Genomic DNA, 25,673 nt, shown 5'->3' with positions numbered 1-25,673 from the left:
AGCTGAAGGAAATCTTGACACAAATCTATTTAGAAACATTGCTAAATTGCAGCTTTGTGAAGAGATTCTGATGAGTGTCTTTGATTAAAGGGCTGAGGTAGGATAATGATCCCACCTCATGGTGAGTCCTTGACAAAGTGTTGGGTGCCTGTCAGAGATTCTGCTGAAATGTAAACACACCTTGTCATTCAATCTTGCAACTGCAATCAACTCAAACCCTCAAGGCATCAGGATGTAATGTGAGTAGGCTTACTGGGGAAAGAGAAAGGCATCGTTGTGTTTCCCACCCTCCATTCCCCTCCTCCAATCAGCCCGAAGGCAATTCAACTCTTTTGAATACATTTCTGTGCTCCATACTCAGGAGAGCTGGGAGGCAACTGTGTTTATGCTGGTGAGCGCCTCAGAACAATGCTGTTTATTGGTACCAGAGGGCACTATTGAGTTCACCCATGAAAAGTCTATGAAAAGGCAGGAAGTGCCATGTTTTGAGCAGCAGGACACAGGCGAAAATGAGAAGTATTTCAGAAAGTAGTTTAAAAACACTGAAAGTGAAGATGAGCATGCGTGTTAGATAGATAAGATTTGCAGATGCCGATGTTGGACTGGGGTGTACTGGGTTGGACCAGGACTTAGATAGATAAAGGTGCCAATTACTACCAGCAAACAATGCCACAGAATATCAGTAACGCTCCTCCTTGGCTGACATGATCCAGGACTTTAATGAAGTGATATAATGCGAGATGTCAGGAATCATGGATCTGATTCACAGGCAAATTGACCTTTAGATGAAGTACTGCAAAATTTTTTTTTATATTGCAGCAGGATGAAGAAAGTATCACGAAACTACACAGCTGAATAGCCTTTTGAGACTTTCTCTGATAATTGTGTTCTTTAATGACGTAGAATCCTTGCTAAGCATCAGCTCAAAGAATATATGCTTATTTCTGAGTATGCCTCTGCATGAGCTATTCATATATTCAAAAGTTGAAGACTTTCTGACCAGTCTGCTTATGTTGACTTGATTTTCTTTACCCTCTCCAGTACGAGAAATGTCGTTATTATTAGTTTATAATGTTAATTTCTTTAACCATTAAAGTATCAGCGAATTTTGAGAAATTACGCACTATTTCAACACCTTTTATTTAGAAGAATAGACCCTGACTATTTTTGAAATTCACTATCATTTATGAGGACAGAAAAATGTCCAATGGGCAAATGGATGAGAAAATTAGAAGAGGCTTTTTTTGTAATTTCTGTTAGGGAAGGATCCAAAACCAAGTGTAAATTACATTGATACTGTAGGTCATCAGACATCACTGCATCTACTTTAGCTAGACAAAAACAATTTGTGAAAACCAAAGCCTTTTTCGGGCATACATTTTATCCAAATAAAAATATTATTAAACCAGCTGAATCCCCAATGCATTCGTTCATGGAAAATTTTGCGGCATCTTATTTTCCAATGGGATTGATAACTGTCCATTTGTTTAGATGAAATTTGAAAAATTACAGTTTATTTATAGGAAAAATAAACAGCGATTCCTTGGTGGTCGCTGTGTAAACAATGCTTTAATGATATCTTGATTCTTTCCCCAAATTTCATACATTATCCAAAATAGTTTCTTAACTCCTGATGGGCTTGTCATATGAGTAGTGGTTCTGGCCTTTGGGCCTGTACTCAGTGGAGTTTAGAAGGATGAGGAGGATTTCATTTAAACTTACAGAATACTGAAAGGCCTGGATAGAGTGGACGTAGTGAAGATATTTCCATTATTGGAAGAGACTAGGATCTGTGGGGACAGCCTCAGAGTGAAGGCACGACCCCTTAGAACTGAGATGGGGAGGAATTCCTTTAGTTAAAGGGTGGTGAATCTATGGAATTCATTGTCACAGAAGACTGAGGAGGCTATGTCACTGAGTGTATTTAAGACAGAGACAGATAGGTTCTTGACTTCTTGATTAGTAAGAGGATAAAAGGTTATGAGGAGAAGGCAGAAGAATGAGATTGAGAAACATATCAGCCAGGATCGAATGGTGACCAAACTGGGTGAGCCGAACGGCCTAATTCTGCTCGTAAATCTTATGGTTTTATGGTCCTCCCTCATCGCATTAATCCAGAAGCTTTCGGGATCCAGTGTAATTGTACACCGAGCATTTGAACTTTCCTCTGTAGAAATGGAGCACCTATATTTACAAGCCTTCATAATTCAATCAAATATGCCACCCACAAATTTGTTCAGAAAAGTTAAGTCACAGCTGTATATCATTACAATTAAATGTGAATTGAAACACCAACTTTTTTATAGTGCAGTGGTAGTGTCCCTACCACTGGACCAAGAGGCTTGGGTTCAAGTCCCACTTGCCTCAGAGGTGTTTAATAACAACTCTGATCAGGCTGATTGGAAAATATTTGAATTGGAACACCATATCCATGCAAATCAGGGCACTCTGTTTAAGTCAAAAAGCAAGATGAGCCAATGTCAATTGAGATTAAAGGTTGCCTTTACAATATTAATTTAGATTGACCATTTCTCTCATAATGTGTGTGATTCTTTCCCAAATTGGTCCAGCTTACTTTTTGACTTAAACAGAGTGCCCTGATTTGTGCAAATAGATATCTATGTTTTAGCCTTATTAGAAGTTTTTCTCACTTTCTTCTTCGCACATTTGTAGGTCTCAATCCCTCTATTTCTTTCAAGCTTTGACATGTTTAGTTCTTTGAAAGTTACAACTGTTTTTTTCATTTCTGACCAGTACAATTTCTCTTTAACTGCATAAAGTCCATAAAAGGCCTGTTGTGACAGACGTGGCAACCTCTAAACTCCTACACTCTCCATTAGAAAGATCGACCTATTTCCACCTCCATAGTATCATGCATCTCCAAATATACCCCAGTCCACCAAGTGTTAAACCTTCATCCATGCTTTCATTCCCTCTAAACACAACTAATCCAAGGCTTTCTTGGTCAGCCTCCTCCCTTCTACTCGCTGGAAACATGGGCCATGCCAAAGTTCTGATGCCTGTAAAAGAACTTAAAACAAATCCCCTCGATTCATAAACCTGTGTTAGCTGATCTTATACTGGCTCTCAAACCAATAATGTCATAATTTTAAACCACATGTTCAAATCTCTCCATGGCCTCACTCCTTCTTATCTTTGTACAAGCTTTAAGAACTTGGTGTTTCTTCAACTTTGACCTTTGTGCATTTCACAATTCTTTCACCTCATCATTGGCACCTGTGCCCAAAGCTCTGTAATTCATTCCTTAAACATCATCACCTCTCTCCCTCATCTTTAAGACATTCCTTTATCACCTATCTCTGCTTTTGGTATAATAAATCTTTCGTTGCTCAGTACGAAATGTTGTACAGAAACACTCCTTTTATGGTCCTCCCTCATTTCATTAATCCAGAAGTTTTCAGGATCCAATGTAATTGTACACAAAGCATTTGAATTTTCCTCTATAGCAATGCCTTTAGATGTTTCACTGTGTTATAAGCATGATGTAAATGCATGTTTTTCCTATAGTGAAGTGTTTTTACTTACTCTTGCAGCAACGGGTAATGCCCCACACCATGGGGAGGTGGGTGGATCAGCACCACTCAGTTTAGTCACAGAGCTTGATGATACTGAGTGAAGTTGTCTGTGTTCCTTAGCCTATATTCACTGCATGCTGCCTCATGTCCCAGGGACCTGAGTTCAATTCTACCTTCTGGCTACTGTCTAAGTGGAGTTTGCACTCTCTCCCTGCGTCAATGTGGGTTTCCTCCCACAGTCCAAAGATGTGCAGGTTAGATGGATTGGCTAAATTGCCCATGTTGTGCAGGCTAGGTGGATTAGCCAAGGGAAATGTAGGATTATGAGGGGGAGGGGGTTGGTGTGGGTGGGCTGCTATTTGGAGGGTTGGTCTTGACTCAGTGGGTGAAATGGCCCACTTCCATACTGTAGAGATTCCAACTGTCCATTGCTCTCAAGAGTTTGGCTTCCATTCATTTGTTTTTCACAGTCTCACTGTATTCACTTTCTCATTAGTTTCTTGTGCATTTGTTGTTCTGCTTTCAGATGAATGGCCCTCCTCTCTAGTTTAAATTTTCAGCTAGCTACATTCTGTCTAAAAGTATTGAGCTGATAAATATTTCTTCAGTTCATGAAAAAAAATGAGTTTGCGCTGCCACCTGAACTGATAAACTAACCATTTTATACATGTGCAGTCAATGTCAGCATAAATTTTATAAAGTAAAAGGCCCCATTCTTTCATTATATGTGTCTCTTTGTTATTTACATCTGTCAAAAAGGGCCCATCAATCTGACTGAGACCACCCATGCTATCGTGTGTGCATTAGCCCAATGACTGTTTCCATTGTAATGTTAACATATGCACTTGGTGCAATTATATTAACATTGAAAATAGAACTAAACAACATTTTATTTTACATATTTAAAGAGAAAAAGAAGAAAAGATAACTCAAGAGATTTGTCAAGATAAGTGCCTTTTGTTTTCTATGAGCTACACTCAAGCCAAAGTTTTCAAGCCAGTTCCTTAGGTGATGGCAAGGGTATTCAACATTATTAGATGCAGAAATATCTAGATTTGGCAACTGAATAACATTGAATCTCTTCAGGTTATTCACTCAGAACATGTTAGTAATCATTAGCAGAAGAAGGTGGCTTGCAGCACACATTCTTCTATAAGGGAGCATATCATGGGTGGTATGATTCAATTTCTTCATACTTCCATCTACCATTGATCTTTGTTTTATTAAAGGCGCTGTAAAATTAAACTACAAACTGCATGCAAAAGCCATATCTCCAAAGTTTGAGATACAGCAGATCAAGTGTAAGTCTCAGCAGAATAAAGCTCAATTTTAAGTACTTTAAAAGATAATTTACAGTACGTGGATGAAATGGATGAAATTAATGAGGAGAGTACGATACACAAGGATTTTAAATAACAGGCCAAGAGATGCAATAAGACTGAAGAAGCAGAATCTGTAAGACTGGGTTAAAGAATAAGGTGGCACTGACACAACTCTCCTGGCACTTTTCATATTAAGTTTAAAGATAGGTTGTTCTCAGTGCTGCACCTGCCGAAGAATCCATAGCTTTTGGAAAGGTTTTTCTTTGGAAGTTTTGGTTTAAATATTACATAAAACCAACCCTTGTTCTTGGCCAACTAGAACAAGGCTAGCCATGTTGTACTTCAGAAAATCAAAGGTTCAACTTTCATGGGATGCAAGAGGTTAAACTCCAGGTATTGTTTTGTGTTGGTCATTTCAGTCATAGTCAGTATTTCTTCTTCAAGTTAGTCCGTTGGAGGAATATTGACATTTTTAAATCTTGCTAATGGTGATCTTGCTTTGTGCACTTCCTGAGCAACTGTAAGCTTGTATTCCTCTCTCTGTCTAAACACCCTATGATCTGTATATTCTTGTTTGCTTTGATCTGTTATGTATTGCGCATTTAACAATGCTTTTCACTGTACATAGGTACATGTGACTACAATAAACCAAATCACGTTGCTAGGATTGCAGGGTTTGAGTTATACAGAGAGACTGAATAGACTGTGGCTATTTTCCCTAGAGCATCGGAGGCTGAGGGGTGACATTATTGAGGTTTACAACATCATGAGGGGCATGGGTAGGGTAAATAGACAAGGCCTTTTCCACGGGTTGGGGAGTCCAAAACTAGAGGGCATAGGTTTAAGATGGGAGGGGAAAGATTTAAAAGGGATCTAAAAGGCAATTTTTCATACATAAGGTGGTGTGTGTATTGGATGAGTTGCCAGAGGAAGTGGTTGCGGCTGGTACAATTACAACATTTAAAAGGCATCTGGATGGGTATATGAATAAGAAGGGTTTAGAGGAATGTGGGCCAAATGCTGTCAAATGGGATTAGATTTATTTAGGATATCTAGTCAGCATGGAGTTGGACTGAAGGATCTGTTTCTCTATGACTCTAACTCAAATCAGCAACAGTCTGTCAGCTGGACAAAACACCTGATTGATTGAACCCTCAACATCATAAGAAATTGCAAGCAAATGCTGAAGTTTAGCAAATGCGCTTGGGATCATTTTAGACCATCACCTTCAGTTTAACATAAAGGTTTTCCAAAGTTTGACTTCCAAAGTCCACTTACAATGAAACAGCCAATGCTGCAAGTGGCAAACTTTCCAACATTTTGACAATTCAAAACTTGCACATGAATAAGGGAAGTTTAAGGTTGAGGAAAAGTAAATGATTGGGACTACCATGAAACACGGTAGTGTTAGTGAGTTTGAGCAATGTTTCTTACTAGAAAGAAAGGTACTTAAAAAAATGAAATTGGATGTATAGCTTTTAATGTGGAATAGGGCTACCTAGAATCAGTGGGTTGAAAATAATGCACATGTTTGTTGGCAAGTAAGCTAACAGGACACTTCACATTGTGGATCATTTTTGCTGCTTTCTATCAATTGATGATTCATAATTTCAATTAAGTAATTGTTTAAAGAAAACCTACTGCTATGAAAACCTTCCAGGATACATCTTCAAATAAGAAATAAAGACCAACCACACATGTTATTACCAGGAAGTATCACGATGACCAGTGTCACTCCATGCAAGCCAATTACTATTTGTATGATACACTACATACTAGGAGAAAGTGAGGACTGCAAGATATTGGAGACCAGAGTTGGAAAATGTGATGCTGGAAAAACACAGCAGGCCAGGCAGTATCCGAGGAGCAGGAGAATCGATGTTTCGGGTTCTTGAAGAAGGGCTTATGCCCTAAACGTCGATTCTTCTGCTCCTCGGATGCTGCCTGGCCTGCTGTGTTTTTCCAACACTACATACTACTCAGGCCAAAGTATTCTAATGGCAGCAAAGGGAGCATCATTAGGCTTCAAGCATTCAAAATTATCACTAGCTACAAAACATCAAGGGGTTCTAACTGCTCAGCATAATACATATCCTATTGGTGTGGTAAGCCACAAAGACAAACTTGCACATGTGTCTCTCAGGAAAAGCTTACAATGTTCTGTAAACAATAAATGATTTTGAAGTTCAGTGAGTATCATTATGTCGACACAAAGCCCAGTGCATCCATTCTTGTATTATTTTGCAAGCAAACCACTCACCCAACTCTGTTTCTAGTACCCCATGCAGAGTGGTACTTAACAGATGTTATTCACAAGCTCATGTCATAAGAATTATGTAAAAGAGTATAGGAATGAGAAGATTAGGAACAGACTATTACATAGCGAGACTGTGGCTATTAATTCCAACCTACTAGCGGGGCTTGGTTCCATTCGAACTATATAAGTTACCTTTTGTTAACCCCTGAACATTAATACTATCTATTCCAATTGTTACATACTTCACAACTCATTATTAATTTCTGTCTGAGAATCTTTGAAATCTCACCTCTCAGCCAGTCTTGAAGGTAACGCAACCACATTTTGGGCAACTCTTTATTCTCTTCACGAACAATGTATTTGACATTGTTGAAACTCTTGTGGAGGTCATACAGCAACTTCTGGGATGTGGGATAGTCAAATCCTCCCATGGAGACGATGTACATGTTATAGAAGGAGAAATACTTGAACTGGGCTGCGATGAAATCATACTCCTTGGTTTCACGAGGAACAATGTCTGTGAGGTACAGCCCATCATGAACCATTGTAGTTCCATAAAGGCTCATCCCAAGGAAGGTCATGAAGAGGACTAGCACGACAACCTGGATTGTTAAACAAAATCATATATGAATAAACAAATATCAAATCAGCATTCAACAGATGGCATTATTCTAAGTAGTAAGGTTTTACTTATTCACAAATATTGGCTTTCTCTGCCACCAAATATTTAGGAGAGACAAAAAGCTAATTGGGATGGCTGGGAGCATGAGACGTTGGTTTCCATAGGCTCTACAGTAAGCCAGGTGGTGCAGTCTACAGGGTGAAGCTAGTGTTAGTATGCAGGTCTCCTCCTTTTACTGGAGTGGTATGTTGAATGCCTGTTGGAACTGCACTAGAATTAATTACTTTCAAAATACATCCCTCTAGAGAGTCAGTAAGTACACGGTAAAAATCAGGAGTCAACTTGCCCTATCAGCCAAAGTAAGGAAATGCAGATATAGGAAGGCAAAGAAATAGGTGATGAAATCAAAAAGATCATAAATGGTATTGTGTGATAGGATAAGAGAGTCATTTTTAGTGTGTCTCCCATCCCCTGAAATATTAGCTGCCTCATATCAGTCTTTGATGGTAAAGGAAATAAAAATGAAGCATAAGTTCAGTTCTCAAATTTCAAACTGAGCATTAACATTAGAGGGAGTCTGTGCCCAAATCAGTTGAAAATTTGAATATAACGAGTTGGAGTTGGGTAAAAAAACAGTAATAATAGCTTTTTAAAAAAAATCAAAGGCATATTGGTTAGCAAGGATAGTCCTTTTGTTCATGGGATTGCATTTAAATCCAGATCCCGAAAGACATGTTTACAGGCTGTGGCTGATCCTCAGTGCAGTAAATGGTAATCTCAAATCAGTTTTTGTGGTCACAGATTAAAACTATTGGCTGTAAATTGGTACTCAAATAACACTCTAAGTCTCATTCAAGAGAGGCCACTTTGAAGCAATAAATTTAGCTCTTCTGGGTTTTGGCACGTTCTCAGGTCAGAGATGAGGAAAGCTTAAATCTGTATTTGACCCAAGTAGGCATTGCCTGATCTAACAGTGAAAACTGTTCTGGTCTAATTTTCTTCATTACTTCTCTTGCTTTGAAGGCAGTGACTATTGCTGATGAAGGAGCAGCACTCCAAAAGCTAACGCTTCTAATTAATCCTGTTGGACTATAACCTGGTGTTGTGTGATTTTTAACTTTGTACACCGCAGTCCAACACTGGCATCTCCAAATCATGGTGGCTAATGCTGTTTTCGTTCTACAAACTTCTATTGCCTTGCCCAAAAGGCAATTTTCATGTGAAAATCTCTCCAATGGAGCCAAATGCTATCCGTATCCAAAGTTCCCATGTGCTTACTTTTCAAAAGGATTCACTATATGGTGAGTAAGAACCCTCGATCAGTAACACTCAGGTTAATCATAGATCCCAACTGCCATCCTCTTATCTTTAAGATTAAGTAAGTACCACATTATGGTGTATTCGCCCAAAGTCAAGGGTTGATGCAGTAAGAAGATATCATCATCAAAGTCATACAAAGAAACATTGGAAGCATTGCTGAAAATTGCTTACCTTTGATTCTGTCTTGAGAAGAAGTGGAGCATACTTGTCCCGTGCAAAGTCTGCTAGATTCCATTTGACAAAGGGCATCTGAACACAGCCCCTGCTGGCTTTTGCCTCATCCATCTGGGCCAGCAAGTCCCTAGTCGAACTGGTGGGTTCCATCCCCTGGGAGCCAACCTGGTCTGCTGGGGACACGATGACAGAAGGAGTTGAAGAGATGCGTGAAGTTGGGGAAATTATAGTGACAATGTGCTGTCCGGTTGGATCACACTGGGTGAAGGCCTGCACTGTGGTGGTGATCTGTGTACTGTGGGTAAATGTTGGCCCACCATATGGAGAAGGATGGCAGTTATGGTTATCATTTGCATCAGCAAACTCTTGCGGCTGGACCTGAATCACTCGTGTTGAGCAGAGACTGAAAAATAAGAAATTTTTTCACATGTAATCCATTCTATAGATGTTATTGTTCACTTTCATATATAACAAAACATTGAATGGCAACAATGCATGTCTGGAAATGATTATGATCTAGCAGTATTACTAAGGCACTCAGCTATCAGTGTAAGACAAGGGAATTAAACTCAAACGGTTACTATTTCTGGAATTAATTCCTGACATGAAATTATTGAAGAGATTATTGATTACTACAAGAAAGTGAGACAGCATTCTCATATGGCTGCGTACCAATCATTTATTTAAAGGATTAAGAATATAACGTGTGCCAAGCATTTAGTGGATCAGGCATGAAGAAACCTTTCCATCTCCACAGGTTTTTCCTTCTCCCCTTCCACGTTGACCTCTTCAATATAAGGAACTTAACTGGAGCAAAACCGTGAACACCGGTGTGCAGAATATTTGATAGTGAAACAACAGCACACCATGCACTGTACCAGAACATTCAATGGAAAACATCATTGGGAATTGTGTGAAATGAGTAGGTGCTTTACTCATAGCCCAGTTGTGTGACTGACATTGATAATTTCACACCCACCATGTTTTGATTATCATCTTTCTATTCTTTCTCCATCATAATTCATTCTCTTAGACCAGCAATGCAGCCCTCACAGTGAGCAACAATTGTACCAGCTCTAAAGGGAATCCTCACCTGGAAAAGCAGCAAAAAATATCCAGCCTTTTGTCTTCCCGCCGATGAAGATCCAGACTTAAAATGGCAGGAAAGATGAGGAGCACCATGGCAAAATTAAACACCACGACTATCGCAGCCTGTGATGAGCAGTAACAGAAAGTATTAGTACAGTTCTAGCACAATTGCAGACTGCTACTTAGATTTCAAAATTTGTGAACCCTGAAGTGTGAAAAGCTCTGGATATTAGTCAGGTTGGGGATGTGTGGTGAGAGACCTTCATTTTTGATGCAGATCAGTGCTCCACCATGAAAACTCCACTTCTGCACCCCCTTACTGGCAGACTGTATCTGACATTATTTCTGCTACTCACTTTTAAAAGCATGATATATTTATTTTGTGCCTTTGGTGTTGTTTGTATTCAGCACTCTTGACTTGCTGACTAATTGTTACGCCGTCTGGCAAGACAGCTATAACAGCTAAATGTCCCTTTAAGATTCGAAAGAAGTACAATTGTAAACCTATCGCTTCACTGTAGGCCCTAGACCTCAGGCAAAGTGTTCTGAGAACAGCAGTTTCTGATTTCTAACCAAGATATTTCTAGCTTTAAGTGAGTTGTACTACAACCGACTTCCAGACCTCACTAAATCCATGTACTAAGCCAAAGAAAATATTAAATCACTAAAGGATTTCAAGCAAGAAATCACTGTTCCCCAAAAACGCCCCCCTCTCCACACACCCTCCTCTAGGTAAACATTAATCTGAAGGAGACTCCGAAGGTCAGAGCAGTCTGATGTAAGTGAAAAAGGAGGGGGTGGGGTTGCCTGAGGCAGACATTATAATATGTTATTATCTCCCGGACCACCCAGTAAGCTCAGGCAGATCACATAGCTGGAACTGACTTGTAGATGATATATCCCATCATTTATGCCAACTACCTTGGCTGTGCAAGTTGGAGGCCTGTTTAAAGGCTGGCCCAGTGTTCAGGCCTGTCAGGTTCTTGCTACTTAATTCCCATTGTATTTTTTTCAATCAGTGACTCCCAGGCTTTGCCAAGCCACCATTTAAAGTTAGCCTGTGGAACTGCAGTATATTCAGCACAACTGCATTTAACATACAAATACTTTGATTTAGTAAAATAGAAGAGAAAAGCAATTATTAATGGAAATATAGTTTAATTTTATATAAGCATTCAAGGACAATTTCTTAGTCTTCATTTCCAAAAAATGACCATTTTATAAAAGAGAGGGAACTCACCCTTTATTTACAGATTACTCTGCCATATGACAGTAGTCATACCCCAGCACAGTTCTCCTCTCAAAGGTAATTTTACCAAGGAAAATAAAGTATCATCTAATCCCTCCAAACAGGTAGTAATCTAATTTTAGTATCAATGCCACAAGGATCTGATAGCTTATGAAACTTATTCAGAGAATGTTAAATACTTAAAAATTGATTTCTCAGCTCTTCAAAAGAACATATCTATATCTAACCTACAAACAAGTTAACCCTTTTGAGAATATTTTGCATTATTCACACATAATTTTATCGCAGTTCAACATGGGGAGGTGATAGCCTAGTGGCACTAATACTAGACTGTTAATCCAGAAACTCAGCTAATGTTCTGGTGACCAGGGTTTGAATCCTGCCCTGACAGATGGTGGAATTTGAATTCAATAAATATCTTAAATTAAGAGTCTAACAATAATTAGGAAACCACTGCTGATTGTCAGGGGGAAAGCCCATCTGGTTCACTAATGTTCTTTAATGAAGGAAGCTGCCATCCTCATCTGGTCTTGCCTACATATGACACCAGACCCACAACAATGTAGTTGACATTTAAATGCCCTTTAGGCAAATAGGGAAGGGTAATGAATGCTGGCCTGCCCTATGATGCCCACATCTCATAAAGGAATTAATATAAAGCATCACCGTTACTTCAAATAAATCTCGATATTTACTAACATTGAATGCTTCTGTTATGCCTCCAGCCTAAGACTGGAGGCATATCTCTACACCTGAAGAATTGCAGGGTACAAAGCTGGCTAAAAGTGTTGAAGCTTCAAATTTGTTTGCACTTCAATGGAACAGTGTTAAGAAGCCAAGATCAGAGTAGGGTGTGGAATAAAAATGGTGTGCAACGAAAGGTTCAGGATCATGCTTGCAGATCCACTAAAGACATTCAGCAAAGCAATTATCCCATCCTTTGATTAGGCACTGTGCACCTTTTCAGTGAACATAAGAATAAGGTGCATGAATAGGCATTGCAATCCCTCAAGCCTACTCCTGATCATGGCTGTCCTCATCCGTTTTTCTGCTGACTCTCCACAACCCTTTAACCCATTACTAAATGAAAACCTGTTCAACTCCTCCTTAAATTTATTCAGTGTCCCAGCATCTAGTTCACTCTGGACAGTAGATTCCACAGATTCGAGCTTTCAGATTTAAAGATGCGAGTACAACAACATTTATACCATTCTATTGCTCCTATTTACTTAGGCAGCAAAAACTAGTGATGTTTCTGCTGTGACCATTCATATTCCTCTGGACCTGTCTTTTCTTTAATTACTTGTGCTATACTTTCTCCTTTAGCCTTGCACCATCATCCCTTTTGCAGTTAAGCATTCCTGTCTTCCACCTCATCTTCCTGAATGCTCTTTCCTCCCCAATTTTTTCATAGCCTTGCATTTGCTAAGAAATGGTTATACCTCGTAAATGCTTTTATGGAAGGTCAGTGACCTGAAACAGCGTTTGTTTCTCCTGGATGCTGTCTGGCCTGCTGTCTGAGTCCAGCATTTTAGGTTTTGTTTCAGATTTCCAGCAACCGCAGTACTTTGCTTTTTGTTTCAGTGTTTTAACATTAACTTTTAACATGTCTGTGGATGCTTTTTAAATGTTAAATTATTAAACTTGTGAACTATGGAGTATTTTATAATGGCCTCCAACTGGGTTAGCTAACAGTTCAACTGCAGTAGCCAGTTTCCAAAGGGGAATTACTTGCTGCTACGAGGTTAAACATTTTAAAAATTAATATTGGCAGTTTGTTTTGTACAGGCTGCTGCAGTAAGGAATTGCAAAAATTAGCAGATCTTCCAAAGACACATCCTGGGAAGGTGCAATTATCTGATCCACTCACGTAGAAGCAGCTAGCTTTGTAGAAGAGGGATTCAAAAAGGGGAAATAAAACTGAATGTAGCTTCTCTTGATAGTCTCTGTGATGTGTGAACTTCCAAATGTTGTGCACTGCCAAGGAAAACAAGTACTTATACTGATGTCGTGCCAATCCTTCAATACTGCTACTTTTTCTTTTAATCGCAAAGGTTTCAATCAATTCACCCTTTTTTCTCTTCACACTCAAAAAGGCAAACCCCTCCTTTCTCACACATCTAATGATAAGCTGCCTTGTTGTTTACCAGACAGTTAAGCCCCTACTGCAGCAGGCATCTGCAGGCAAGCAACAGGGGTGGTGAAGATAAATTCAAAGCAGTGTGTAACACCTGGAGCAAAAGAATTTCAAAGTGCTAATCCACCCTCATCTCCGCACCCCCACCATCCCCGCCCCCCCCCCCCCATCTCTCCCCACAACATAAACATACAAATATATTGAGTTTTTCTATGAAAAGGCACAACCAATATACAAAGCACATTCTAGACCATCAAAGCCCTTTATAGGATTCACATACCTGTAAGGAAAAAGCACGAAGTGCAGGAATGGGAATCACAGCAGCCATGAAGAAAGCGATTATGTTATTAATGGACGTCAGGGCAACACTTGTCCCTGTCCGCCTCAAGCATTCTCCTGTTCTGTCCTGTAGCACAAAAATTATCAGAACAAAATGTCATAAAAGTTTTGAACTGCAGAAGTTTGATAATACTTACAGGAATGACACACATGCAGACACACATGCACAGACATACACAAAGACAAACGTCTTTGTTGCTTTCATTTTGGATGCGGAATTCAGTGACATTCCCGATGTGAATTTGTTACAGCCATTAAATGTGAGCTTTTGATAGGAGTGCCCAGTTTAAAAATATTTGAAGTCATGTTAATTCAACATATTTAGAGTCACCACTAATTGCACAAGATGTGTGTCAGCATCATGGCAAAAGCACTTCTTCAAGGCTGAAAGGTGCTCTTGATTTTCAATAAGTTGGATTCTCTATTTCTTCTAATTTACCAACCCTTTATTGATAAAGAAATATGCTTTCTGAAAAAAACTGCTATAATATATTTCTGAGCTATCCCTCCAGTATTGAAAGTAAAGGAGTAAAGCACTATAGTATCCACGTTTTAAGCAGATTTGCATTCACCTTGAAAGGAATGTTCTTATTTTGACCAGTTTCAGTGAATGCGTGAGCCAGGAGAAACATGTCATCAACGCCAATACCTAGAGCCAGAAATGGTAATACCTAGATCCAAAAAATGGAAAGAAATAAGATCATAAGAAATAGAAAAAGAGGAAGCCATTCCGCCTTTCAGCCTGCTCCAGCATTTAATAGGATCATTATTGATCTACATGAACATGGCTTTAATTCTATTTGCCTGTCTAACCCCTATAAACATTGGTTCCCTTGTCAATCAAAAATCTATCTAACCCAATCTTGAATATATTCAATGATTCAACCTCTGCTATTCTCTGGGGAGGGAATTACAATAACTAATGACTGTTTGAAAAAGAATTTAACCTCATCTCTACCTGAAGTAGATGGACCTTTTCTTTAAACTGTGTTTTCCTGAGTTTTGGACTCCCCCACAATGGGAAACATCCTCACAGGATCTACCTTTCCAAACCCCCTCAGGATCTCATTTTTGTAAACTCCAATGAATGGCGGCTGAACCCACTCATACTTTCCTGATAATCCAACCGTTTCATCCCAGGAATCAGCCTACTGACCCTGCTCTGAACTGCTTCCAATGCGAGCATATCTTTTCCTAATGAGGGAGAGCAGACTGTACATACACTCCAGATGTGGTCTCAGCAATGTCCTTTAAAATTTTAGCAAAGTTTCCACACTTTTATACTCCACCTCCCTTGCAATAAACACCAACCTTCCATTTGACTTCCCAATTACACGTTGCACATGTGTGCGATCTGTGCCAAAGTAGACAATCTCATATTTTCCCATTTCATATTCCATCTGGCAAGTTTTTGCCTACTTGCTTAAACTGCATTTGTAACTTCGAAGATATTTTTTATCCTCCTCACAACTTGCTTCCTTACCCATTAGCAAAGGTGGATACGACACAATTAGTGCCTTTATCCAAGTTATTAATATGGATTATAAATAATTAAGACACCAGCACTTATCCCAGCGGCACAACTTGACATTCAGTATTATGCACAAATTAATTATTGGATAAAATTCACTTAATTCCTTCAAAAACATAAGCAAATGACCCCTGCAAAAGTAATAATCAACTTTGTTAAGTAATATTAGGCAGTGGTCCAGGGAAAGGAAAGAGTGTGAGATTAAATTATATACCTGGGTGGTTGCAGCATTGAAGGATATGCCCAGGAGTGAACACAGCCCAAGTCCTGAAGCTACTGACAATGCCACCAATAGGACTCCAGCTAGTCCCACAGCCCCTTGGGATTTCGAGCAGTCCCACCTCAGCATGGTCACACAAGCATATGCCAACTAATGGAGTCAGAAAAAAATGGTCAGAATACAACAAGAGTAAAACAAAAACATAAACTGGAAACAAACATAAGCCAGTCAGAGATCTGTGGGGACAACTGGTAGGGAATCAGCATCCCAGATGACCATGCTGCAAAAGTGTCTGTGTTGCATTTTGGAATGTCCTGAGATTGAGATTACAAGTTCTTTCAATGTCACAGGAATTCAAATTGGATGGTACACTATTGCTTCAATTTAAAACAGGTTAGAATCTGCCATCTGATTTCCATTAAAACAAATATCATGTTTAATATAGAATATCAAGGCCAGCAGGACAAGGCTCTTGTGACACAGTGATAGTGTTCGTACCTCTGAGCAGCAAAGTCAGTCACTGGGGCTTTTAGCATCACTCATGGAATCAAGCATGTAATCTACATTGGCATTTTAATGCAGCACTGACCAAATACTGTATTGTTGAAGATATTATAATGATATTCTTGCGATGTCTGCATGGGTGTCCCATGTTCAAAGATGTACAGGTTACATGGATTGGCCATGCTCAATTGCCCCGCAGTGTCCAGGCATATGCAGGTTAGGTAAGATTAGCCATGGTAATTGTGGGGTTATGGGTTCGGGTGGGTCTGGATGGGATGCTCTTTAGAGGGTTGGTGCAGGCTCAATGGGCTAAATAGCCTCTTTCTATGATGCTTCTATGGTGACACGAAATTGAGGCCCTAGCACTCACACCTTACGGTAATGAAAAATGGAAGGAGCTCTCCCCGTGCCTTTGTGGATATATTTGTCTCAATCAGATTACTTTGTTCATTTGCTGTTAACAATACCTAACTGTCTGGAGATTGGCTGTCAGCTCTGCATATATAACAAGAATGATTACACCTCTAAGTGATTAAGCACTGATTAAGTGGGCTATCAGGCACTTTGCGATTAAAGTGCACAATGTGACTGGTTTCATGTCCATTATTTAAAAATAGTCGGAAGGATGCTGAGGACAAGTACTTTGAGATGCACTGGCATTATGAAATTGCTCCATGAATGAATTTCTTTTCTTTCTTTAAAATTATATGCATGATCCTGAGCTATATAAAACTAGCCAATTTCCCATATGTGACACATGAAAAGTCAAGTCCAACGTGAAACAGGTTACTGAGTACGGGACAATTGGATCAGGACATACTGAAATAATTCAGTTCCCATTTTAAAGTATTGTTGAAAAATGTCACGTTCTCCAAGTATTTCCTCTTGCACATATTAGGACAATTCACAGAACTTGATATTTCTTGCAAACTGTCCTCATGCATGCAAGAAAAGCTTTGATAAAATATCTTTTTTTCAGCATTACTCTCAAGTGCTAGAAACAACTATTGCATATAAGTACTTCAACTCTATTATTCAATTAAATATCAAAATGTAAGCATGCTCTGAAGTACAGGCTCAGGGGTTGGTGATGGAAGAATAAGGCACTGCAGGCCCACTACCAGCCAAAGAATGTAATTCTACCAGCAAACCAGATATTGAGATTTATAATGTGAAGTTGAGACAGGGAGAGGGCACATATGAAATGTGAATATATTGCTAAAGGAAAATACAAAAATGAGGCTGCATTTTAAAAATGCTACAAATCTGAAGGTTCAGATGATGTTGATAAATGATTAATGATATCTCTTGAACTGCTGAGTATTCCCCTAACATTACCAATAAACTGAAATCCACAGTGCATCAGTGGATGTTGAATCCCTACAGTGCAGATAGAGGCCATTTGTGTCTGCACTGAAGAGCATCCCACCCAAACCCACCACATCCCCATATTTTCTGTGGCTTACACAGCGAGCATACACATCCTGGTGACTATAGGACAATTTAGCATGGCCAATCCCCCTCACCTGCACACCTTTGGACTGTGGGAGGAAACCGGAGCAGACTACACAGACATGGAGAGAATGTGCATAACTCCACACAGGCGCCCAAGGCTGGAATCGAACCCGGGTCCCCGGTGCTGTGAGGCAACAGTGCTAACCACTGAGTCACCATGAGTTTTAGTTTTTGATAGCTTTACATTCAGAATTGATGCTAACATTAAAGAAGTAAAATGATGCTCACCATTAGCAAGTATCCTCCAGCAATTCGAATGCCACTGACATCGGAAAAAGACTTCATGATGTCATTAAGTGTGGTGGTGGAAAAGGCATGGATATTTTGAGAGGAATTCTGAGGCACTGCCTGATGCACTACCTACCAGAAAAAATTCAAATGAGAAGCTAAATATCACGGCATTACTACATCTTTGCAATGTAATGAATACGTTTGAAGCAATTTTTAAAACCTTCACTTGATAGTGAAATTAATTCTTCTAAAATTCAATGACTCATAATTGTTCCCTAAGGAGCAACGGGCTACTTTGAGGGTTAGTTGGTAAAGAATTGCATAGTTGAGTCATATGCAGCAGAAGGCTCCAGATTTAATTACTGGTCTCTGGTGAGTTGACTGAGCTAAACCAGGGTAGGAGTTGATATGGAGAAAGTGAGGACTGCAGATGCTGGAGATCAGAGCTGAAAAATGTGTTGCTGGAAAAGCGCAGCAGGTCAGGCAGCATCCAAGGAGCAGGAGAATCGACGTTTTGGGCATAAGCCGTTCTTCAGGAGTTGATATGCTAAATTGACCTCAATGTTCTGGTTCAGAAGGAGGACAGAAGTTCCCACTACTGACTGCAGTATAAACACTCAGGTTGAAAGATGTCCATATGTGGATGTGTAGTGAGGATGAGGGAACAGTTTGCCATCATTCCCTCCGAAGGAAGACCCTGGGGCTCTTGTGACACAATCGCTACTACTATGGATGACATTGACAGCTCAAAAACAGGCCACGGATCAATGTGGACAACTTCCTGCTCTACATGGCTCAGTGATATTTTGCACATTGCATCTACCAAATTAACCAGTGTAGAAACAACAGTATTGATGGTGACTCCTAGTTTTTAACATGAGTAAACTGGTGAAGAGCATTCATGTTCCAAAAGAAAAGTTCACATCAAGTATCCAAAACATTCTTTTAAAGAATCAATCTTTCCAGCCTGGTCTCTCACAAATATTGCTGGGAACATCGTTACAGAATCAAGACTTTACCAACTGCACACTCCTTGCCACAACAGTGCAGTTACCTGTACTTTTGCTTACTTTTATAGGATTTTATTTGCAAAAAGGTTCAAATAATGTAACCAATTACTGAACAATGTTGCGAACAAATATTCATGGATCCCTTAAATCAAACAGATTGATCAGCACTTTGGAAGATCAATGTAGGATTATTTACTGCACTCCACTGAATTCCAAGAATCAACTGTGCTATTAGGAGACAAAAAAATTAACTGAAAATGCCTTCTTCGGGCTAGTCTTGTAGGCTGTTTGCTAAGCATTCAAGAGATCAACTTGCAATAGCTTAGAGCCAGTTCTTGAATAAGACAGGTAAGATATAGGGAGAGAGCACTAAGTAGCCAGGAAGAATAACTCAATTAAAGAAAACTTCAGAATGCATGAATAAAAACTTCAGTCAGAGGACTGAGGCTATTTAAGTTACTAATGAATATCATTGGGTTCTTTCAATTTGAGCAAACAGTTGGAGAAGATTTGACACTGAATCTAGTATTTTAGAAGCAATTCAGCACTTTGCTGTGGAACTTCCTCTAGTTTTCTCCAATTATCATGTCTTGTCAAAAGAGGAAACATAAATTTTGAGTGGGTCATGGTGCTATCAATTTATTTGACAGGGTTTATCCAAATTCAAATTTGGCAATCCATCCCTTTTTCTTGATGTGCTCCTTTTAAACCTGTATTTCAATAAAATACATTATTTTTGAGACTTGACAGCTTAGAATAATAATTGCAGATGCCAAGGATCATTATGGTCAAAGGTCAGGTGAGATCACACGGTCTCTAGAGAAAGCCAAGTTCCTGTCATTCACCACCTAAGCTGCCACAGCAAAAAAGACTACAACCTTGGGATTCAGTGAAACATCTTCCACGTTTGTTATTCATCCTATCACAACCCAACTGCCTTTCCAAACAGGCACGCCATAGGCCTCAGGTCCTCTTGCAATCAGCATCTGGGTGTCAGTTATCACCAAACAGCTTGTTCCCATAACTCTCCGTCTGTCACAAGCCTAGAATCTGACTCCACGTACAATGCAGCTGCAGATTGATGGAAATCAGCCTGAAAAGTAATTCCAGCATTTACAGAAACAATTCTCCCGCACACACTGGAATGAATCCAATGGAAGAAAAAAAAGGAGAAACGCACGTTTGCTTTACATATTATTGAAAAAAAATCTGTAAAATATTTTCCCATAGAAATGAAATCCTGAAACTCATTTAGAGGTGCTTATTAAACTGAGCCAAACTGTTAGCTCATTCTTGTACTCTCTGTGCTACTTTTATTATGCTCAACATAAACATTGTGCACGGTGCAACTAATGATAAAGGTGAATTCCTAGTTGTTTGAAATGGTTCTGAAATGTGCTGACAAGGCTCCCTGTGTGCCACAGTTTTATCCTGATAAAAGCCCACACATTAGGAACAACTTCAATAAGACCAATTTTTCGCTTAATTAAGGACCAGTTTGCTCTACACATTTAAAACCTGTGTTGGAAATTTATGGAACCAATGTTTATGGATTTCTTTTATTTTTTTTCTTCTCTTTTGAGAATCTTCACTTAGAGGCACTGAAATAATATGATGCTGAAATGGTCATATTTGAGCCCAATCAGAGTACCAGGAAATAATTCCATCACGGTGTGCATCACAACCAAGTATAATTCTGTCCATGCCATAATACGTACTTATGCACTCAACAGGAATCAGCAAAGGAAAATCCTGGTTGACTTCCTCTAGTGGAATAGTCTGGACTGCAGCTAAGTATTCATGACAGATTTCCTCCTGTAAAGGACATTAGTGAACCCAATCGGACTTTACAACAATTGACACTAGTCATATGTCACCACTAAGCTAGATTCCAACTCTAGATTTTTAGTGAATTCAAATTTCACCATCTCCTAAGGTGGTACTCAAGTCCGTGCCCCTAGAATATTAGTCTAGTCTAGAGTCTCAGCTTATTAGTCCAATGACATTACTACCAAGCCACTTTCACCATTGTAAATGATTTTACAGACTTCCTCTCATTAGCCATTTCTGGTGAAACACTCTTCTGATCTAATGAATTGCTGAGCTGGATTTTTCTGTGTCTGTCCCAGGAGGACTGGAGGCGTATTCCACTCACTACCATAATCCTAGCTATATTTCCATTCTGGGACTCATTCTCAGTCAAGAATGGGCACTGTTATTAAGAGGAAACATTTCTCCATCATGTATGAAGTCCCAATTATTTGCTGTACTTTTGTTTTCACTGTATTTTCCCATTTACAGAGGAACCTCGATTATCCGAAGGACACGAGTGGAAGTATTTCATTCAGTTAATCGAATGCTGGATAATTGAATGCAGGATAGTTTAGCCAAGCATTGGGACCTTGCAATCTTGACGGATAATTCGCTACTTGGATAATCGAATGCCGGATAATCGAGCTTCCTCTGTATTTGCCCTGATGGAGCTGTCAGTCATCTACACCCTCCTGCAATGTACCTCACTATTTGCCATAACCCCTGTTAAATTTAACACTAACAGTCATCTTCACTGTAATTTTTGTGAATTTGTCCAAAGCAAAATAACTCACCCACACAGGTTTCTGGAACACACAGAGTTATGGATTAGAGTTAGTTTACCTTAACTCTAACACATCTCTGATATGTCACTTTATCAACAATTATTAACAAATACATCCCTCATCCACAAAAGTAACTGCTTCGAAAAGTAACTTTCATACTCTGAATATTTCAAATACTTCACTCAAATGTTGAACTGTTCTGACACAATGGCATATACAGCACTGGATGGGTGGCAATGAGTAATAGCTTATAACTATAATTTAATCTAGGGGGTCTTTAAAAGCAATGTTTCAGTTCTTTATGGATATCATATAAATCCTAGGATTAAATTACAGCCACATACACACGGTCTGCCATAGTAGTGAAATCCTGTTATATTGTTGGTTTGGCTGGTAGCCAAAGTGATCACACTTACTGACTGAACAATACATCGAGATTGCAATCCCTGATGTGTACTGCTGATTTATAATCCATAATGTTATGCAGAACAGTACTTTTTAGCAGTCAACAGCATTTTTAACAACTTATAAACAACCTCTTAGAATCTCCTTCTAATGAACCCCAACATTTACTATAAAAGATTAAAACAATGCTTTTATGTTGTTCTATTTTGCAATCAGACAATCTATTTTCACCATCTCAGCTCATCTGCTTAGATTAGAACAGATTCCCTACAGTATGGAAACAGGCCCTTTGGCTCAATCAGTCCACACTGACCTTCCGAAGAGTAACCCACCAACACCCATTTCCCGCTGAATGATGCACCTAACACTATGGGCAATTTAGCATGGCCAATTCACCTGACCTGCACATCTTTGGACTGTGGGAGGAAACCAGAGCACCCGGAGGAAACCCACGCAGACACGGGGAGAATGTGCAAACTCGACACAGACAGTCGCCCGAGGCTGGAGTCAAACATGGGACCCTGGTGCTGTGAGGCAGCAGTGCTAACCACTGAGCCACCGTGCTGCTGTTGAAACATGGCATTTATTATATTTATTATTATATTATATTTAGCCTCAACTATTCCAATGCTATCCTGACTGGTCTCTGACATGCTCCTCACTGGAAGCTCGAAATCATCCAAAACTCTGATATCCACGTTTTGATTCACGCCAGGTCCCATTTCCCCATCACCACTGAACTTCCTCACTTACAGTGACTCGCAGTCAAGCAATGTTTTAATTTTAAAACTATCATCCTTGTTTTCAAGTCTCTCTACAACCATGATGCTCCCTACTTCTGTATTTTCTTTCGGCCCAAATCCCTGTGAAATATGGGCGCTCCTCCATTGCTGGTCTCTTGTACAGCCCTGATTTGAAATGCCCAATATTGGTGGCTGTTCCTCGAACTGCATTGGCTGTAAGCTCTAGAATACATCCAACCCCCAACACATCTCTGCCTCTCAATCTCACTTTGTTCCTTCAAGGCACTCAAACCAGCCTCTTTGAAGAAGTTTTTGCTGATCTGATTTAACATCTCCTTATATGGATCAGCTTTATACTTGGTCTTACAACGTTCCTGTGAAGGTTGATGGGTTAAAGGGGTTATACAAATGTAATTTGTTGTTGTTATTATTACTCCACTCATGGCTCTCAACATTCCTAGAAGAATTGTTTCAAAGTGCTGGTAAATGATGTACAGTTCTCAGGGGTTATCTTTACAATTAACCAGTTATGGACAATAACCAGTGCATTTGTGATATTATTACTGATTCACATACAGGACAGTGTAGATCCATGACCAATCAGTTACAATTCAGGCCATTATCTTTTATTCATTAGAAATCATCATTGGAAACAATCAACCAATCTGGGCTGCTTACTGTGTCACATCCCTCCCAGATCGTTTCAATGCCTTCGATGCTCGCTTTGAACAGATTTCCATGGAGAGGTAACACCTATTCTGACAAGTCCTGACAAACCTATCCCAACAGTCACTGCATCAGAGGTCAGGTCAGTTTTCCTTCGTGTGAATCCAAGGGACCAGACGGAGTGCCAGGCCGTGCACTCAGAGCATGCACAGATCAACTGGCAGAGGTCTTCTCAAACACCTTCAACCTCTCCCTGCAACTGTCCCTACCTGTTTCAAGAGGGTCAACATCATCCCTGCGCCTAAGAAGGCTCATGCAGCATGTCTCAATGACTACTGCTCAGTGGCTCTAACTTCGGTGGTCATGAAGTGCTTTGAAAGGCTGGTCATGGCATTAATCAACTCCAACCTCCACTACTCTTGGCCCACTCCAATTTGCCTATCAGACCAACAGATCCACGTCAGATGCCATATCACTTGCCCTTCACTCCTCCCTAGAACATCTTGACACCAAGAACAGCTACGTAAGAATCCTACTCATTGACTACAGTTCAGCCATCAACACTATTATCCCCTCAAGACTGACTACTAAACTTAGTGACCTCAGACTAAGCCCCAATCTCTGCAACTAGATCCTCAATTTCCTGACCCACAGGCCACAATCAGTGAAGACTGGGGACAATATTTCACCCTTACTAACACTCACGCCCCCCAGGGGTGTGCACTCAACCCCCTACTGTACTCACTGTATAACCACGACAGCATCACCAAATACCAGACGAATACCATTTACAAGTTTGCTGATGACACCACCATTGTCGGTCGAATCTCAGATGGAGATGAAACAGACTACAGAGGGGAGGTGGAAGATCTGGAAAAATGATGCACTGAGAACAACCTAGCTCTCAATGCAGGCAAAACCAAGGAACTCATTATTGACTTTCGGCGGTATCTTACTCATGCCCCCCCCCCCCCCCACACATTATCAGCACAGAGGTGGAACGAGTGGAGAATTTCAAGCTCCTAGGAGTGGTCATCAACAACAAGCTTTCTTGGACACTTCATGTGGATGCACTGGTTACAAAGACCCAACAACGTCCCTTCTTCCTCAGGCAGCTGAGGAAATTTGGCATGATAGCGAATACCCTTGCCAACTTTTATAGATGTGCCATCGAGAGCATTCTGTCTGGATGTATCACTACCTGGTATGGTAACTGTACCATTCAAGATCGGAGACGGTTACGGAGAGAGGTGAACTCAGCCCGGACAATCACAAAGGCCAACCTCCCATCTACAGAATCCATCTACCAGGCCCAATGTCAAGGAAAGGCCACCAGCATTCTCAAAGATCCAACCCACCCTGGCAATGCTTTTCTACAACTGCTACCATCGGGGAGAAGATACAGAACCCTGAACACATGCACCAGCCAGTTTTGTAATAGTTTCTACCCTACAATTGTTAGAATACTGCATGGACTCACAAACCCAGCCTTCACCTGTACCTGTGTTTTTGTCTTTGCTGCTGTTTACCCATTATTTACTTATCTATGCTACTTAACCCTGTGATCTGCCTGTATTGCTTGCAAGACAAAGCTTTTCACTGTGCCTCGGTACACATGACAATAAATTCAATTTAATTCATTCAATTCATTAGAACAAGATAACAAAACTGTTTGTGATGTCTTTATCTTTAAGGTTGAGAGAAACCATTGAGCTGTCTCAGCTGCTTCTGCTCCCTTCCTCACCAAGCAGGATGAAGTCCTTATGTGTGGAAATAAGTTCAATCGATACTTCATTTTCCCTGCTGTATACAGTATCAGTCCAAAGCAAAAACAGAACATTGAAGATTACCTCAACGAACTTCCGCTGCCAGCTTTCCAGAATAGCTGTTGCCTTTTCCTGGTTCCAGCTGATATCATGGATCTCATAATCATCCTTGAAATGCTCATAAAGTTGCTTGGGGCTCATCAGTAGATACATGGTCTGGAGAGCTTCAGCACTTCAGTAAAGAAGGGGATAAACAAAAAATGGATTTAACAGACATATAAAAAGAAAAACTTGAAATTCTATAGCATCTTTCGAGGCTTCAGGATATTGCAAAGGCCTTTCATGACCAATGAAGTATTTTAAATTGTATAATTTAATACTAGGTCAAAATAAATCAGAAAATTTAAAAAATGAAAACGGTATAATCAGGAAGACTGTGG

General features: G+C 39.9%; 1 protein-coding gene across 3 annotated transcripts in view; it reads right to left on the bottom strand.

The window, feature by feature from the left end:
• The window catches only part of ptch2 (patched 2), a 112,394-nt gene that overhangs the window by 31,990 nt on the left and 54,731 nt on the right, over positions 1-25,673 (bottom strand). For all 3 annotated transcript variants that reach the window (XM_087990536.1, XM_043699052.2, XM_087990537.1), the window contains exons 8-15: positions 25,318-25,465; positions 18,044-18,175; positions 15,791-15,946; positions 14,618-14,716; positions 13,987-14,112; positions 10,325-10,443; positions 9,229-9,634; positions 7,405-7,717 (exon numbers count right to left, since the gene is read on the bottom strand). In XM_087990536.1, the coding sequence (XP_087846662.1) occupies positions 7,405-7,717; positions 9,229-9,634; positions 10,325-10,443; positions 13,987-14,112; positions 14,618-14,716; positions 15,791-15,946; positions 18,044-18,175; positions 25,318-25,465 (1,499 nt within the window). The remainder of the gene's footprint in view (positions 1-7,404; positions 7,718-9,228; positions 9,635-10,324; positions 10,444-13,986; positions 14,113-14,617; positions 14,717-15,790; positions 15,947-18,043; positions 18,176-25,317; positions 25,466-25,673) is intronic.

Source organism: Chiloscyllium plagiosum, unplaced genomic scaffold, assembly GCF_037043375.1.
Source record: "Chiloscyllium plagiosum isolate Xiang-an unplaced genomic scaffold, Cpla_swu_hap1 HiC_scaffold_9, whole genome shotgun sequence".
NCBI classification, from domain to species: domain Eukaryota; kingdom Metazoa; phylum Chordata; class Chondrichthyes; order Orectolobiformes; family Hemiscylliidae; genus Chiloscyllium; species Chiloscyllium plagiosum.
The sequence above is the reverse complement of the archived record's forward strand: the minus strand, read 5'-3'. Positions and strand labels throughout refer to the sequence as shown.